At 32.1% G+C, this 19,768-nt stretch overlaps 1 protein-coding gene across 5 annotated transcripts in view; it reads left to right on the top strand.

Annotated features, from left to right (window-relative positions):
• The window catches only part of LOC141454394 (uncharacterized), a 41,219-nt gene extending 25,022 nt beyond the window's left edge, over positions 1-16,197 (top strand). For 3 of the 5 annotated variants that reach the window (XM_074128560.1, XM_074128559.1, XM_074128562.1), the window contains 2 exons: positions 3,568-3,720; positions 10,535-16,197. In XM_074128560.1, the coding sequence (XP_073984661.1) occupies positions 3,568-3,720; positions 10,535-10,670 (289 nt within the window). In that variant the 3' untranslated portion in view covers positions 10,671-16,197. Of the gene's footprint in view, positions 1-3,567; positions 3,721-7,405; positions 7,512-10,534 lie in introns of those variants that run through there. The other 2 variants (XM_074128561.1, XM_074128563.1) reach the window with 2 other exon arrangements.
• The last annotated feature ends 3,571 nt before the right edge of the window (positions 16,198-19,768 follow it).

Here is a 19,768-nt window from a genome sequence, read left to right on the forward strand (position 1 = left end):
TCCAAGTCTGAAAAATAGCCATTCGTTTCTGCAATCACCTCCTCGTTTGAATAAAATCTACAAACAACAAATAGGGGAACAAATAGTAGTCCGAGGGAGCCAAGTCTGGAGAATAGGGGGGGATGTGAAACGAGTTGGAACCCTATTTCCATTAATTTTGCGACCACAACTGCTGAGGTGTGAGCTGGTGCGTTGTCGTGATGGTAAAAGAACTTTTTTGTGGGCCAATCGTGGGCGTTTTTCTTGCAGCTCGGTTTTCAAACGGTCCAATAACGATGAATAATATGCACCTGTAATAGTTTTACCCTTTTCCAGATAGTCGATGAGGATTATTCCTTGCGAATCCCAAAAGACAGTCGCCATAATCTTTCCGGCCGAAGGAACGGTCTTCGCCTTTTTTTGGCGCAGATTCCCCCCTTGGTAACCCATTGTTTAAATTGTTCTTTGGTCTCAGGAGTGTAGTGATGTATCCATGTTTCATCCACAGTGACGAAACGACGCTTAAAGTCCTGCGGATTCTTCTGCAACAGCTGCAAACCGTCCTTGCCAACACTTCACACGATTTCGTTTTTGGTCAAGCGTGAGCAATCGCGGCACCCATCTTGCGGATAGCTTTTTCATGGTCCAAATGTTGATGCAAAATATTATGTACCCGTTCATTCGAGATGCCCACAGCACTAGCAATCTCACGCACCTTCACTCTTCGGTCATCCATCACCATATCATGGATTTTATCAATGATTTCTGGAGTAGTAACCTCAACAGGGCGTCCAGAACGTTCAGCGTTACTTGTGCCCATATGGCCACTCCGAAAATTTTGAAACCACTTATAAACTGTTCTAATCGAAGGTGCAGAGTCACCATAATGTTTATCAAGCTTCTCTTTAGTCACCAGAGGCGTTTTGCCTTTCATAAAGTAGTGTTTAATCAACACACGAAATTCTTTTTCGTCCATTTTTTGAAAATCACTCGACTTCCTCGATTCAAACGAATGCCAAACACAAAGAAATAGACCGATCTGGCTGAAACTTGGTGTGTGTTCTTCCAAGAGATGCTACTAACTAAACATAACCTCGCTACGCGGTATCTCTCTGAATTTGCACGGACTTTTCAAACGACCCTCGTACGTATAACGATTCTCTTTCGTGCTTATGAGGAATAAAACAGTAATAAATTTTATAGTAAAAGTTCCAAGTTATAAGAACTGAAATGCTGCATGCTAAAAATTTGTAAGTTACCTTTTGAGTTTGTCACTTGTAAACATAATAATAGTAAAAGAGCTGGGAAAAATACCTCTCCAGCGTTTTGTTCGTCTTTGTTAGGCTGTGGAGTAACTGGAAGGATTTGTTTAAATCCCAGAAGTATGTGGCTAAGAGAATTTATTGGTCTGTGGGGAGATATAAATTCATCCTATGATATTCAAAGAATCGCCAGTGTTGTGAGTAGCGTTAACTCCAAGAAAAAGAACAGCAACTCAAATTAGCACAAAATTAAGTAACTGGGATATTGTGCCATCTAAAGATTTCAGCTGGCCGAAATCGGATAATAATCTTAAGAGTACGGTCTGTCCAATGTTCCGCCCCCCCCCCCCAAAAAAAAACCTAAATCCATTTTCACACATTCTGTATTGAGATGAGTGGAAGTTTCCGCTTCGATCTTACAAATTGGATGAGATACACTTATCTTATACCACTGTACGAGACACACTATACAAAGAAGTTCTCTTACATCATAGTGTCCAACTAGGAGTTCCAGAGAACCAATCGTCTTCATCATTTAAGAGTGCCGACAAGCCACCGAGCTTTATTCGTGTATGCAGAGGGGCTGCGCCGCCCATTCCTGGAAGCTCGACAGACAAGTGTTCCCCAGGAGTTCTTGGACCTGGAGAACCAAAATATTGAAAGAAGTGCCTATGCCAATTCTTTTTTAAGCAGAATGAGTTTCAACTTGGTAAAAAAAAATCGTATAAAAGGTTGCTTGTAGAGAATTTTTTTTTGTAAATTCAGTTTACTATGGGTTTCTCGAAAACTGTCCAGCGTAATTTACGTACTTACAGAGTAAATTTATTTCATTGAACTACAAATTTAGGAATTTTTTTTTGGAGATTCATGCTAATTTCCATCTGATTTCAGGTAGAAACATAAAATTGAAGGAAGACAGTTCTTACAACCTAATTGTGACAGGAGATTTTATATTAGGTCTTCTCCAATATCTTGAAGTGTAAGATTAGCTATAGTTAACCTGTGGGTTCGCTAAACCAAATAGCAGGGGAGTTCGTACATATCTGCCTCTACAGAACTTATCTGGAATATCTGTGGAAACGTCTGTATTGAGTTCTGTTTGTATGGTTAAGCCTATGGGTTCCTGCCATGATCCCTTTGCCAAGACTCCAACGGGTAGCAACAAAATGTAAAGTTGTATGAAGCTTCTCGAGGGACCCTTTTTTGTCTTCTCTAACCATGAGAGGTTTATTCTTACTCGCTATTTTTTACGCAGCTAAAAATTTAGTTTAAAATTTTGAAATATTAAGAAATTTTATTATTTTTAAATATTAATGCTTTAAAAACTTAATTTTAAAAAAGACAATGCCCATTAATTGAACATTTAGCAATGCTACCAAATAGTTACATCAGTTTCATTACAGTTAAGAGTGGTTGCACAGGGCTGTTTTGGTAGATATTTTTTTTTTTATTTGTTTAAAGAAAATTTTCTAACATATTAATTTTATTGTAAGATTTATTTTTTAAATCATGACGTTCTTATAAAATATGGCTAATACTAAAATGAGCGGAAAAATCAAGGAAGTATGTATTCCGTAAGTTTATTATTGGCACAAAAGAAAAATAGAGTTTCTTTTATTGAATGTTTGTTTGTTTTTGGCTTTTTTCTTTTCTTTTTTTTTTTCACTTTCTCTTACTGCTAAAAACTGGAAGTATTGCACTCGTGACAAATTTTTGAACCAGAGAAATATACATTTTGGTAAGTATAAAACAAGTACATATAACCTTTAGCGCACGATTTTTGGGTGGATTTAAAAAGATTGCAAGAAAGAAAAAAAAGATCTCTCTGGAAACTGGAAAGATTTGTATCTGAAATTTCACCGCCTCCGGACGATTTTCTTTATAAATTTTAATGTTTTACGATTGTCAAAGATTTGTTTTAAAAAAAAAAAATCGGCATTTGAAACCTTAAGAATTTTGGGTGAAAGAATGTTTCTTAAGAGTGTTCATAATAGTTTTTTGTCAGAATTATTTATTATTTTATGATCCAATTAAACATTTGTGCAATTATAATTATGCAGTACGAGAAGGTCGTGTGAGTGTAAATTTCTGATTTTTTTTTTGTTTTTGTGGGAACTGCTGCTACCTCTCTTGTAGTTTTTTTTGTTGTAAAACAATATAATTTTTTTATATATATATATTTAAAAATAAAAAAAAATGCAAAACATTTTTACTTTGGTGTAGTTAGTTCTTTTTATTTGATTTTTTTATTTTTTTTAATTTAATTACTTATAGCAAATTTAATGTAATTTTTAATGATGATTACCTTAAACTACGTGCTGTTTAGAAGCAGGTCGGCAAGCCGAGATTCCAGCTCCAGCGGCGGAGGAGGGGCCAGCAGTTGGAGCGGCAGAAGATCCGCCACTTCCAGGTCCAGGTCACCGTCTATACCTAGAAGACATGGTTCGCCAAGTTTCCTAGATAGAAGACGCATCACGAGGTAAAACAGAAAAAAAAAAAAAAAAAACAGAAAATAAAAATTAGGAAAAATTAAGGCTGTAGTCGTTAAAAATAATAAAATGTTGATTTCCCTCTTTATGATTTTTAAAAATTATTATTTTATTTATTTTTTGTTTTTTATTTTTTTTTTTAAAGAAATTACGAGAACAAAGGCTGATATTGTAAAATTCATTTAAGATGATTGGTTGGATTTTTTTTTCAATATTTTTATGTTTTCAATTTTGTTTTAAGTTTCGTAGGCCGGCCATTTGTTCTGATATAAAAAAAAATACAGAGCTTCAAATGTTTTATCTCTTCATTATTATTATTTTGGATAGTCGGGTGAATTGAAGTACTATAAGGTCAGCAGTTTTATCTTAGAAATTTCTGAGAAAAATAAATTCTTCTTCATAAGTGATAACAGATTGGTTGATACTGTTAGATCTGGATATAAGAGTATTCCATCGATATTTGTTCATTATCCCTTGTTTCTAGTTTTCCTTTTATTCTGGATCCGATCTCGGATTTTTGTTTCTTTTAATGGTGATTAATTGCCCCAAACGTAATTTTTGTTACGAGATTTCGGATGAAGGGGAAATTTTATTGCCCAAATATTGCCAAAAAAGGAGTCTTCATCAGTGTTCCTTGAATTTCGCAGCAATTAGTTTTCAATTTTAGGCACTACGAAAGCTGATCGGGTGTTAGTAGAGGGGCGAGGCCCACAAAACAAAATTACTGCTGGAATCGATTTCCCCTGGTCCCCTTGGCTTTTGATGCTGTAAGTGAATTGTTGGCAGAGGATTTAATTTTATTGTTGATCCCCACAAATCGAGTTTCCTACAAATTCACACTTTCCTGCTTTGTTCATTATTATAGAGATTGGGAAAATTTTCCAAAAATGAACAAGCTGTTCTTCTCGCATTTCTTTCTCTCGTGATCTTGAGCCCGCAAAATGGACGTGAATTTTAGTTTCTGGGTGAGCGCCCGAACTTTTCGATCAGTGCCAAAACTTCTTTTTTTTTTTTTTAATCAATTAATCGGTGGGCGGGCGGGGGGGGGGGAAGAGAAGGAATTGAAAAAATGATGAACAAAAAACTTATTAAAAAAACTGCTGACCCAAACTAAATTTATCTTGGATTATTTTCCCATTTAAAATTGCCTAAAACTTTTCCACAATTAGGCAGCCTTTTATAATTTTTAGTATTATAATTAACTTGCAGTTTTTCTGCAACAGAAATTATCTTTTACATTGATGTAAGTGAAAAAAAAACTCGAAGAAAAATGCAAATAAACTTTGCGATGTTCGTGTTAATTCAACCTGAAAATAATGATAATTGAATAAAAAGTTCGAGTTCTTTACATTTTTCTTTTTTTTTTTTTAAAAAAACTAATTCCCTTCTTTCGAACTCACTTAAAGAATATGCGGTCCCTTTCTACATTTTTTAATCTCCTGTTTTATGTGTTTTGACAAGTAATAATTAATAATAATAATAATAAAAAACGGGATTTTTTAATTTTTTTATTTTTAAGGGTTTTGAATTATATGAGAACTCTCAGTTGTGTATACATTAAATTATAATCTAGTGTTTTTTTTCGCCTTCACTAATTTGTTCCAATGTTTGTTTGGATTTTTGGTTTTAATTATTATTATATTTGATTAGAAAAACGTGTAAAAATTTTGATTAGATCAAATAAAAAGTTGAATTAAAAAGGAAAAAAAGTAATGGAAAAGAATGATTAACATAATGTAAATTAGTGTTTAAATTAGAAACAACAATAAACAGGGAAGGGATTAGCTATGAGGTTAGCATACTGGACTCCCACGCGGAGGTCCCGGGTTCGAATCCAGCTGCTGACCCTTAGATTTTCTCTTCCTAGGAGCTTCTTACAGCTCACTGTCCCAGTGATGGACAGTGTTGTCTGTAACGAGAGAACACTGTCCGGAGGCCGGCAGTGCACTGGAAAAAGCTCCGGGCGCCAATAACCTGAGATGTTGACGCGCCTTAAATAAATAAATAAATAAATTAAAAAAAAAAAAAAACTTGAAGATATGACATAAAAGGTGCCCCTCTTTAAGACTTTTTTTTCTTGAATCTTTTTTTAATTATTATTATTTTTTTTTTTATTTCGAAATATGTACTTGCCTAGAAGAATTATTTTTTTTTTAGTTTTTTATTCAAAATTATTTTGTAGTAAAAGAATAAGAAAACAAAATGCATGTTTGTCTTTATCAGTTCGCCACCTCCCTAAGCAATCTAGTATTTTATTTTGTGCCTTTTTTTGCCCTTTTTTTTTTAGAGAACAAATTTAGGTGTTTGTCAGTTCTTTTGAAATGGTTTTCTTTTCACCTTTTTGGGGGGAAAAAATGAAATTGTTATTTTTTCAACAATTTCTTTTTCTTTTTCTTTTTTTTTGCTGTTTAAAAACTTGTAATATTCTTGAGAAGTGTTCGTTGTTAAAATTTATTGGCAATTTTAAATTGAATAGAAAAAAATTGAACAGCCAAATAATTACCAGATCAGAAGAACTTATTTTTACAACAAATTATATATATATATATAAATGTATTATATTTTAATAAAACAGAAAAGTATTTGTCTGCTTGCACTGTTTCTTTTTTTTTTTTTTTTTTTGCACTTCCTGGAAAATGAATTAAATTGTGAAAAATGTTTTTCTTTTGACTTTCTCTTACTGGGGGATTCACTTTCTCTTTATTTAGCTTTTTAAATATCTGTACGTGAAATACGTGAAACAGTAAAAAAAAAATGTAATGACAGAGCTAGCTGATGCCGGTGCCCCCGTCCAAGATGTTCTTGGATCTTACTGGCAGCTGTCGAGAGAGAGACAGATAGAGATCCCTCGCGTATCTCGGAGTTATAAAAAGGGTCTCTTATCATCCAGAAATTGTTTTTTTTTTGGGAGGGGGGGGTTAATTTTTTTTTTTTATAAGGCACTTAACTGATACGGTCATTATGCCTTAAGAAAATCCACTATATATAGTAATTAAACTGTCCACCCTTACCACAGTACTTCTCCTAGCGCTACTGTGATACTAAATATGTGGGGCATTTTATAATAAGAATGCTATAACAAAAAATTAATAAATACTATAAAATACACAATGTATAACAAACTCGAGTAGATAATTTGTTAGATAGAGGAACGAAAAAATGAAACAATTATCTAATGACGGATTGTTTAAGCAGAAGAACAGGTTGTTGGAGGAGCTAATGCGGTTACTCCATAAGATCCACTGCTCGTTGGTAAAAAAAAAAAAGCTGAAATCCTGATTTGAATTTTTTGCCAGTCAACATTTGTTTTTTTATTTTTACGTGACGTATGGCCTGAGTTGGATTAATCATTTTTTTTCCGACAAAATTTACGTTTTTTGTTTTTTTTTCTTCAAGTGCAGCGATGAGAAAGTGAAAAAAAAAATTGAAAAAGTAAGAGAAAGTAAACAAGTAGTAAAGTGGTATGGGAATTTTATTTGTATTTAATTTTATTTCTTAGTTTAGTTCGTTAAAAATACTGTTTTTTTTAGAAGCAATTTTTAAAAAGCTATTTTATTTTTTTTTTTGATGTAGCTCATTATTTGTATGATATGCCTAATTCACTTAGTAGTTAATCCAAAATTTCCCCACATTTTCCTTAAAATACAATATTTATAAACATTTTTCTTGGAACAGGTATGTGAAGAATGAGCCGAACAGAAATTTCAGGCGAAACGATCGGCCAAATATACGTTATGATACCTATTTTACCAGACATTGTTATTAAATTGTTTTGTTCTTTTTTTTATTCATTTTTATTTATTATATTAATATTATTTTTAATTAAGTATTTTTGTTTGATAAGGGATTTAATCAAGAGTATATTAGAATAGAGTTACTATGCTACATTAGCCAGTTAAGCGCGTTTGACGTGTATACACGTCAAATCAAATCTCTGTTACGGTGCGTTCGACTTGTATACTCGTTACGAAAAATATAAAATTGCCATTAAACTATAAAAACTCGAAATTTTAATAAAATACAATAAGAATATTATTTGGTGGGGATGTTTCCCTTACCACAATAGAACTGCAAAGTATTTTATACGGAGGGAGGTGGAGGGAGACAGCCAAATGATAAGTGGTTGGTACCTGTTTTTGGTCTCCGCATTAGAGATTGGGGGAATTACGCACACGAATAGAAGCCCTCAACCCTTTGTGCAATGCCCGGTTTTTACCTCTTAGATAATTCAGACCTTACAGTACGAGCATGATTTCATTTTGAGCACAGAATTCAAAGCTCTTTTCTTCCTTGTGCAAAGCTCTTACGTCCCTAGTTAACTAGGCGGCAATGCATACGTGAAGACGGTGCAAGATTTTTGAATGAGCACAGAGAATGCTCTGGTAATCTTAAGCCCCCCCCCCCCAGAGAGATTGCAGAAAAAGTCGCTTGCAGTGACTATCACGATTATTGTAAACTTTTGGTTGTTTTGCCTTTGCGTTCGACACGTGTATACACGTCTGATTGTCTGATTTTAATTCCGCACACTGTGGGCTTTTTTTTTTTTTTTTTTTTAAAAAAACTAAATTCCACGCTTAACTGGTTAATTCAAGAGACCAAGAATCTACTTGGTACAAAAAAATTTTTAGATCATTTTCTCACGTTCTGAGAAAGAAAGTGTTAAACCATGTTGGTTCAATCATTAAGATTTACTTTGTGAGAAAAAGGATATTGCTCGCAGTGTGGTATCAAATTGATTCGAAATAAGATTGAGTGAAAAAAAGTGGTATTGGAAAGAGGTGCCGAGATTCGTAGTTCAATGAAGGAATATCTTGGCTTATTATTCATTATTCGTTTTGTGGGGAAGGGAAACCCTACGGTAACCAAAAAGCCCTTCTGGTGGGACTATATGGCTACCACAAAGTAAAACAATAGTAAGAGACCTATAGTATAGGTTGAAAATTAGTCAGACCAGGATCGTACAGGTCCTGGACTAACCATTTTGCCAGCCAGACACGGTCCACAACTACCCATGGTTATCCTCTAAAATTCCCACAAGTACTGGGAACCGGTGTACCCAGGATCCAAAGAAAATATTTTAGCTTAAAACAGGAAAAGTCAAAAATTTGTGGGGAAAAATTTGACCTGGAATTTTTGTCGTATAAGATAAGGTGAGAGTTGTCCAGTACTAAGTTCGAGTAAGGGTGCATGTATATAGGGATTGTCTCAATAGAGCTAAATCCATGAAGTTATATTACGTAGTTGAACTTTTAAATTATATTACCCACATTCTTCAGTTGTCTGGTGCGATAAACGAAAATAGTTGCACAAAGCAACTATCTGCAGACCCAATATATCGTACAATATACTACTGGACAAAATAAAAGGTATATGTTCATATAAATCAGAATGGGTTCACCAAGATTCCTGTAAGAAATGGACTCATCTATCAGGATTACCTCAAGGACACATAACAAGTGAAGAAATTTTAAAACATTTTTTAGTTTCCAAAAAAACTAAGTGAACTAATTGACCCAAGAACGGATTATGCAAGTTTTAATCCCCTTGAATTGGAAGACAATTGCAATTTTATGGTAAGTTTTTAAATGTCACGTATTTATTGTTGTAACTGCATGAATTGTTTTCTATTTCTTGCTTTTTATCTTAAGTTTTGCTTTGTAAATTATTTAATTTTTAGCATCATGGCTTGTCGTCTGTTCCTTTATTTTATTTAAAAGTTTTTATTTATATTTTTTTATATTATTTGATTCTTAAAAATCTTCTCCACAACCCAAGTCTAACATTCTCAATTTTCAAAATAATAAAAGTAACCAATAATATTTTTCTAATTAATTTTCGTTATATGGAAATCCAGACTAAAGATGATCAATTAAATCTGATTAAACTATTCCGATGTTATTTTTTGTTTAAATCTTATTTAAATTTAAATAAATATTGTTAATTGTGTAACTAATTATAACTAACTTGAATAGGCCTTAATATTGCTAACTTATTGTGGGTTTGTTTTTCTTTTTTAAAAATAAAAATGTTACACCTAAAAACATCATTCCCTGATAAACTTTGTCGCGAAAATCGTTGTGGGAGAGTCCGCTATTTTATTCTGGGTAATCACCAATCGGGTGAAATACAAGAATGTCCTCTATCTGGAGGATGTTTTTTTGAGCTTACTGGGTTACCGGACATTCTCGAGTATTTAAGGTAAGTACAGTGGTCAAAAAAAGTATTCATACACTAAGTTTTTTTACTTTATCTACTGAACTTTTGTTTCTAGGATGACTATTTCTTCAGCACTGAAATCGTAGATAGTAACAATGAATTTAATGCTCTCATTTTCTTTTGTAAACATAAAGAATTGATTAAAAAGCAGAAAAATAATTGTGCTCAGTGTATGAATACTTATTTTGCATACAATAAATTATTTTTCTGCTTTTTAATCAATTCTTTATGTTTATAAAAGAAAATGAGAGCATTAAATTCATTGTTACTATCTTCGATTTCAGTGCTGAACAAGTAGTCATCCTAGAAACAAAAGTTCAGTAGATAAAGTAAAAAAACTTAGTGTATGAATACTTTTTTTAACCACTGTAGGTGCACACTTGAAAGTTGTTCCAATTGATCACTATTTTGGACCTAGCAGGGGATAGCCTTAGTAGTTACTTTGATTTTTTGTAAGAAAAAAAAACTCAGTCCAAGAGACGGCAAATAGTTTTACGGGAATGGTGTTTTCATTATTAACTACACACAAACATTAGGAAAACATATTCAGCAAGGAATATTGATTTTTTTTTTTTTTTGTAATAACAGTGCAAGAAAACTACCAATACCATACCACAGAGCTACACCATCTTCAACTAGCAGTGATTCCAGCGATGATGACCGTGTCTCCAGGAGTACTTGGTCAAGGTGTACATTATCTCCAAGTCCAATTTATAGTCGGTGAGCGGCCCTATTGTTCCGCCGCTAATTTCTAAAATCTTATTGCTAAATTCAATCTCAAAAAAACCAATTCTGAACTAAACAATTACAAAATGGGTTAGGCCAGGTTATTGTGTGCCGTTCATTATTTAATAATAATTGATATAAGTATAACTTTTTAAAAATAATTTTCTTTTCTCTTTTAAGAAAATTGACTTTTTATTAAAAAAAGGAAAAAGCTTACTGATCTCAGCATCACTTTGAAAACAAATATCGTTTGAAAAGTTAAACTGTAAGTACCTGAATACAATTGGAAACCTTATAAATATAAATTTTTTTATCATCTACAGAATTTTAATGTTAATCAAATTTAGTTTATAAATTCTGGTACAAAAAGGTAATGCCCAGGATTGGGTAACATTGTCACCGACTGAAATTTTTCATAAAGCTATTTTTTTTTCAGTCAAGTAAAGCCAATTATTTGAATAGATACCCATTCGTCATTGTTGCAAGTTACAATGATTTTGCTAATTAAATAAAACTTGACTATTTAGAAATTGAAAAAATAAAAAATATATGGAACTAGAAAATAATTAAACTGATCAAAGTAATGGTTACAATTTTCAACAAGAGACAACAATACAGCTAATTTTAAATAAATCACATTCATTTTCATGAAAGGTTAATTCAGAATTTGATTAACTCATTTAAAATAGAAAAGAAGTTACCGTATCTAGTCTAATTAAACTGTTTTATGAAATTATTTTGCTATATTTGTGATAAAAATGAAAACTGTGTTGAGCTTTGAAGTTCGTCTCGTTGATTTAAGTGCGTTTAGTTAACAATGGTGCAAAGTATGAGAGCCGACGAACAGCTAAGTGGGAGATTTTGATGGATTAAGTTTCAAATTGAGGGATTATAAGCTAGTCTTCAAAAAATAAATAAATTACTTGGCTTAATGATTTAAGTTGACTTAAAATTTAAGAATAAATGTTATGTGTGTGAGTGTGAGTTTTTGCCAAGCCTAATTTAGAAGTTTATAGGTTTGGCCATATCACTTTACCCTTAACTTTCCTATACTTGAGCGCAATTATTATTTTTTAATCAAAATCACTAGAATTCTCGCCAGAGAGAAAATCGCGCATAAAAGATCAAGAAATTAAAAAGGAAGATATCAGGGGGGGGAACATTCCCACCTACACTCAGTAGACCCAGTGTAAATTGTAGGCGTGTTAAAAGATAGTACAAGCAAGTTGTTCGTGTTAGACTGGGATACCCCTCAAGACTGACAAGTTCTCTGGAAAAAGTTTTCTAGTCGTATTTTTCTCCACAAATATTGAATTTTTTTGTTTTTCTGTTTCTCTTTTTTAAGAAAAAGAAATTAAACTAAGTCTTAATTGATTCTAATCAGACGCAATAACCTGGCCTTTTTAAAAAAAAATACCAGGATGTACGATTAATTTTTTTTACATTTTCAAAAGATTGTTAATAGATTTTTTTTAACAAGATGGTAAAAAGAGAGGAGTCTTATTATTTAAAAGTCAGAAAAAAGATTACTGATAATTGCATTAAAAATAAGACTTGCATATTATGATAATCTAATGATGGATGCATATCTTAAATTTAACAAACAATACATAAAATAAAATTGAGTAAAAGTGTCTCTAGTCAGTGTTAAACTTTAAAAAGAAATGTTTGTGTGATGTTTTCAAAAAATACCTCTAGTCTTGAAAAAAAAAAAAAAATTATAATAATACATAAAATTACAATATTTTCAATTGTTATTATGTTGCACTGAATTTTAGTAAAAGAAATAAAAATTGTTGATTGAAAGAAAGAAAAGATAAGAAGCTATTATTTTATAAGATCAATTTGACAAAAAATTAATTATTACTTAAGATTTATAAGCTGTCCCTAAGATAAAAAAAAAAATGAAATTGTGTACAAACTATTTCATGTCTTAAGAATTTTGTAAAATTAGGAAACAAAAAGAGCAAACAAGGAACAAATGTATTTCTATTACGATCTGTACTAGCAGGATGATTCTGCTTGGCAAACAATAGTAATAATAAGAAAAAGGTGTAAGAGTAATTATATATTCAACTAAATTTTGTTTTGTTCCACTAAAAAACTTAAGAACATTGTTTTATACTTAATGGTAAGTATTTTCTCTGGTAATGTTTCTAGTGAAATTAATTGTTAGCTGTGAGAATGGCCTTGAAAATGGTTCCTTGAAAAATATTGCTGGATAGAGAACCAGGAAGTGTAATTTTTAATGGATAGCTTACGGGGGAGGATCAATTCTTGCGGGAAGAGAGCTGGAATCGATTCCGGGAAGTTTTGATTTCCGGGAAATAAAGAGACAATAGGTTCAAAAGTCTCACAGTGTTCAGAAAAAGAAAAGATCTTTTAGGCATCGTAGAAAACATGTGCATGCACCTCAAGGAAGCCCAAGGCGGTAAATGCAGGTTATCTGGATCTAGATTAGATTGGACTAGGGCGGCCTCAGGGCCTACGCCACTGCGACCCCTTTGGGTCTATTGTGGCTCTCCTAACTTTAAAGCTCACCCTCCTTTTAATTAGACTCTTAATGCTGGAGAGCGACCCTTGGGTAAAGCTCACAGGCCTTGGTTTTTCCTCCCCGAGAAATAACATCCTTAGCCAAACAAGCTCCTCACACTGGCACAACACGTGCAGTGCTGTTTCCTCCTCTTCCTGACAGAACCTACAGAGGCTATCATCTGCCAGGTCCATGCGATGCATGTGTTTTCTGAGTCTGCAGTGGCCCAGTTAATAGACCTCCAATCATCCTGATAGCCCCACGGCCTTGGCGGATTAATTCTGCAGTCAGCCTCGGCGAATAGCCTTTAATAAACTCCTTCGCCTGTCTCTGTCCAGTGGTGGCAAACCACCACTCCTGAGACCTACTCTGCACCCATAAGTTAATTAAAGAGGTTAGAGGCGTTTGAAATATTCGCTACAAGAACTTTTTTTTTTTTTTTTTAACGCTAGAGCCCGTTCTTTACGGGGACATAAAATCAGAAATAAAGGGTGAACACAAACTGACTGAACAAGAAATAAAGAACACTTATTATTATTTTACTAATACCTGCAGATAACAAAGTAACAACCAATCTTCACACCATTGAGAGGTGGCTAATCTGCACGAACGGAAAGAAAGAAATTAAGAATCTCGATAAACTTGTTGACTTCACTCAATGGCTCGGTAACAGCTTCACAAAAAAAAAAAAAAAAAAAATCTTAAGCTTAACGAGTATGATGAAGAAAGCTTTTAGAAATTAATTTTATAAGAATAATTACCAGAACTCATAATTTTCTTAATTTTGAGTAGAAAAATGTTTTTTTTGTAATCCTTTCACAAAAAAAAAGTTGGTTGATCAAGAGGCTGTAAAATTATATAATTTTGCAAATCCGAAGATAACAACCAAGTGGATTATGAATTACGATATATCTGAACAAAAAAATCTTATGATTTTTATTTATTTATTTATTTAATTAATTTAATTATTTATGTACTAGTCTCATTAAATTGTGATAAACCCTTTTTTTTTAATAGAAACTTCACATTCCTATAAATTATACTCATTATTTTTTATTCTTTAAGTTGTTTTCTAATTTAATTTGTTTTATAATATACACGAAAATTAGCCTATAATTATTTTGAAGTAGGTGCTAGTCATTTAAAAAAATAATTTAAACAAATTTTGAATAATTTTTTACGTTTATCTTAGGAAATTTCTTTTTTAAATGGTAGAACTAAACTGTGACTTGTAGTGGTGTAGGATAAACTAAACTCTAGTCTGTTTTTAATTTGCATTTTGGTTTTTTGTTTTTTTTTTAAAAAAAAAAAAAGAAATGCACCATTTGAGATTTCTCTAAAATTTTTCTAAAATTGTTATTTCAATTAAGATCCATCAAAAGATCTCGAAAGTTTTTGGTCTAATATATCAACAGAAATGATTTTACTGATTGTATTTTATTTATTTTCTCTTTCTCGACTTCAAATTATATTCTTTATTCTTGTTAAAAAGTAGAAGTCTACTACTTATTCAACTGAACAATGTTATTCTCTTTAAAAAAAAAAATATTGATTTTCTCCTTGAGAAAATAATGAAAATCTAGTTGTTCTTCTGAAGTTGCATTTCATTGAAAACTACTGTTTAATCAATTTAGTTCAAGAATATTAAGTAAATGTAAAAATACTAAGTTTGAAAAGTGAGAAGAGGATTTTTTTTTTTTTCAGGCAATAGCCAGAAAACGTCTTTTAAAAAACTATAATTAGCTATTTGATAGAAAACTCATTTCCATTTCCCAGAGGATTGTGGACAAATGTATTATCAGTGACTTATTAATTTTTTTTTTTGGTAATAGCATAAGTAATTTTTTTTGGGGGGGGGTCATTATAGAGTTTGCTTAAGGGTATGCTAAATCCCCATTAACTGTCGAGTTGAAGGTGTTAGTTTGAGATGACAATTGAATTGATTACAAGCAGGGTAACCAAGATCTCTGAAGAAGTGGCCATTCACACTTCTACTCTTCCAATGAAGGGAACTGATCTCTTTTTCTTCCCCAGTGAATCCTAAACCAATTGTAGATTCAGGATACTATAAAGCAGTCTCATTTAGCCAAAAAGGGAGTGTTTACTTTAGCGGCCAATTAGTCGTGAGAGTACAGCTAAAGATATGCAAGAGTTTATCTCTAATATGAGGTGTACATATCTGCAACCGGGGGAAAGGAATGGTTGGTTATGTGGGTTCCCATTATAAGGGCGATTAGGGTGGTTTTTCCCGCGTATTAACTGGCAATGGTTAGGTACCTACAAATTCACCTCTACCTTAATGTAATCCTCGGCACGAATTTAGATCCGCCGAAACAGGCTTAGAAAGTCTTATCATCATCATCATCATCATCCAACGGCGCTACAACTCATTGCTGAGTCTTGGCCTCCTCAACCAGTTTCCGGCCAGTGTCAGTCCTGCTCTGTGCTGCTCGCTCTCCAGTTGGCGTTTATTCAACATCGAGCTAGCATCACCAGCGCAGCTTCGGCCTCTTCCAACTCTCCTAACTCCATGCAGGTGCTCATCCGTCACCTTCTTTGGGATGTCCTCGTTCCTCATTCTCTAACCACATGCCCAGCCCACTGAAGTCTATTTCTGAAGTATACTAAAGACTTATGTCAACCCTAATTACGAAATACAACAAAGGATAGCGTAATTTTGCAAACAGAAAGACAATGAACCATTTACCAAACAGACTAAGTGTAGACATAATTCTGGCTATTACTGAATAAAACCATCTTGTAATTTTAAGACCCAAACAATTTAGAAACCATTAGAAATTTTATAGTTTTAACCTCAGTGAATTTTTTGTTTTTGTTTTAATTAAGATAAAAACATGTGATATGATAAATTACTCAAACCTAGTCAAACAAATTTAATTTTTATCTAGTGCAATTTGTTTTCTAGTTTAATTCTTTTATATTTATAATTTTGTAATTTTTAATTACACATAATTGTTCAAAAATATCAATATAGGAAAGAAATGTGACACTCAATACATAAACCAAAAATTAGTGTCAAATTTTACTTCTTTCTCTAGTCAACGATATTAATTTAATTTATTTAGCAGCACTGTTTTTTACTTAGATTTTAATTTAATGTTATTCTTTTTTTTTCTTTTTTTTTTTTGTAGAGAACAATTTTTTTAAAAAATGTAAACGATAAGAAATTCTCAATGTAAATATTTTTCCAATCAAAGAAAGAAAATACTCTTTTCTCTTTTGTCTTAATGGGAGAAATTAGTTTAAAAAAGAATTTCATAAGTTTCATAATTGTGTAAAAAAGAAAATAATGAAATGGAATGAATTTTAAAATACTCATACTGAAGCAGAAGTCTTTTTATAAATCGTTCAATCCAAATTTAAAACAAAAAAAGTTTGTTAATTTATATTTTAAGTCTTTTTATTTTCAGGTGTTTAATTTATTTATTTATTTATTTCTATGTGTTGTCTAATTGTTGTTGTTGAAAAACTACCAAAATATATTTAAAAATAAAATAAAATTATGCTTCTTATTTAAATAAAAGATTTGCTTATGATTTGATTTAATTTTTCAGGTTTCCAAATCCTAAATTTTTAAATAGATTCACATATTATGTATAATATTTTCTGCAAACCCGACGGTGAAAATAAAAATAAGCTCCTTGGATCAGAAATATTGTCAGATAACTTACTATTTCTTTTTGCCAGACCCTAGGATCTAGGGACTAGGTCGTCTTGAGGGCTGTGAAACATATTTCTTAGAAAAGATTATATGATTAAAAACTAATGTACGATTCATCAGTGTAAAATAAAAAAATAATTGAAACTATAAGTTATCTTAAATTGTCGTGCATTGATGTTAAATTCAAAAATAATTTTTACTGACAATACATTTAAAAGCTTTAAAAGAACAATTAACTTTAACTAGAACTTTCAAGCGCAGTTTGGACAGTCAAAAGAACTTGGTCAAATTTTGGATACAATTTGGATAAAAAGGAAATCCAATTCCTACTACCATTTTCAAAAGGCATAGTTACCAGAAACTGGCCTTTCAGCACTGATGGTAATTAAAAATAAATGAAAAAAAAACGACTTCAAAGCATACACGCAATCTTGAGGATAGCATTAACTATATCAATTGAAGCAAGTATAGACAAATTGGTGAACAAGAATCAGAAATAGAAGAGTCATTAGTTAGTACTGGCATTAAATTGAAAATTAAAAACGATCAAAGATTTTCCATTTCCTACCTTTTTTATGAACTGCTGCTTCAAAAACAGGACGACAAAATTTGTATATTCAAGACAGGCAACGAAATTAGAATGACAGATCTAAGAAAACTGAACTTATAGTAGAACTAGCCAATGTTATCCAAATTGTCCTTTTAAATGAACAGCTAGCTCCAAAACAAGGCGACCCAATGTGTATAATCAAGACTGGACCTGAAAATTGCCATGATTTTCCATTTCTTCCCTTTTTTATGTACTATAACTTCCAAAAAAAGGCCACCTAAACTATATGATCAAGCCTGGGCATGAAATGAGAATGAAAGAACCAATAAAACAGAACTTTTAGTAAATCTAGCCAAGAGTTTCCATTTCTTCCGTATTTCATGAACAGCAAGCTCCATAGAAGGCGACCTAACGTGTATAATCGAGCCTTGCTATGAAATTAGAATCATAGAACCCACAATACAGAACATTTAGTAAAACTAGCCAAGATTTTCATTTCAGCCACTTCTTATGTAGCAGTACTTCCAAAATAAGACGACTTCACGTGTATATTAAAGAAGTAGCATGAAATAAGAATGACAGAACAAATAAAACAGAACTTTAAGTAAACCTTGCTATGATATTCCATTGCTTCCCTTTTTGGAGAACTATAACTTCCAAAAAAAGGGAACCTAATGTGTATAATCCAGCCTCGGCATGAAATAAGAATGACAGAACCAATAAAACAGAAGTTTTAGTAAAACTATCCAAGATTTTCCATTTCTTCCGTTTTTGGTGAACTATAACTTCCAAAAAAAGGCGACCTAATGCATATAATCAAGCCTCGGCATATAATAGAAAAGACCAAACTAAGGAACTTTTAGTAAAAGTAGCAAAGATTTTTCCATATTTTCATTTTTACTGATGTTCTACTTCTAAATCTAGCCATCATCTAGTGCATGATTAAGCCCTGGCGTACTAAATGGATCTCTAGATGTAGAAAATATGGAAATTTAAGCAGAGCTAGTGATAAGTTTCTTATTTCTATTGTTTTTTCTGAACCACTACACCCATACTAATAGACCAAAGGTTTATTATTCAATTAAGACATGGAAATGAAATGTTAGAAGGAGAATCTTAGAATTTACTAATAAAACTAGGGAAGATTTTCCTAATTTCTCTTTTCTACGTCCTTCTATATTAATAGGTGGGCTAGTTTTGGAAGTAGAAGGTAATGTGATTATCGTTCAAGATATTGAGATAAATCGTTGTAAATTCTAAGTTTTAATGGAACTTTCTATAGAATCAATTAGTAGTGTAAGTGTGTCGTTGGATAAACCTGACGGTTAGATCTGGGATAGTCAACTTGGTCCCTAACGCCCACTAGGGGGTGATTCAAGCTCTTATTTCGGTGGTAGCGGTTTTTTTTCCGATATTATTTCAACCTTCTTTCTGTTATTTCAATTTTCGGCTTCCATTCAATGACTGCGCTGTACCCAATATATTGAATATATTGATACCTTCCCCAGCATTTTGTAGAATAAGGCTTTTAGTGTATTATCGCCAAACTGAGATACCAGAAGACGACTTTTGTTTTCATATCAAATATCAAATAATTAGTCTGCAGTATCATTCTCATGCATCTCATTAATAAAAATTTTCAATAGCCTTGATAGCTTTTATAATTCATTTGCTTTTCCTTTAATTTAAGCAGCTTCCACTGAATCACTTTCAAGTCGACGCTGTATCCATGGAGATGCTGAAATGCACCATCATATCAAATGATCTATGAACTAAAAAAAGTAAGTACGGTAAAAATAATCGCCTATTTTTCAGACGAGGCTTAACGTCCAGCTACTAAATTTGGTGTTGAGGTGGAGGGTAGAAATTAGGTAGAAAAAGAGTTTAGTATCAACATATTTTTTAACAATTAAGCTGAACTAAGTACCAAAATTGTGATCTCTTATTCATAAATGCATGCTTCATAACCAGTAACAAAATAACCGCCCTACATTCTATGGAATATAAACATATACAAAGTTATTAAATTGAGAAATTTAACTAAATATTTTTAGTAAATCTCCACACAAAAACCTAAGTGTACTTAGTGAATGCGGAAACGATAGGCGATAAGAAAATTTTGCTATCAATGAAGATACCAAGGGAGGCGATAAGTATAAAAAGATCGACTATCACTTCATTATATGATTGTCCTGATTACCATCGTTTTAACCAGTTAAGCGTGTTTGACGTGTATACTGGTCAAACCAAATCTCTATTACGGTGCGTTTGATGTGTATACTCGTAAAAAATATAAAATTGCCATTAACTATAAAAAAAACTCGAAATGTT

Source organism: Rhodnius prolixus, unplaced genomic scaffold, assembly GCF_049639745.1.
Source record: "Rhodnius prolixus isolate KJV_2025 unplaced genomic scaffold, Rpr scaffold_9, whole genome shotgun sequence".
Lineage (NCBI taxonomy): Eukaryota > Metazoa > Arthropoda > Insecta > Hemiptera > Reduviidae > Rhodnius > Rhodnius prolixus.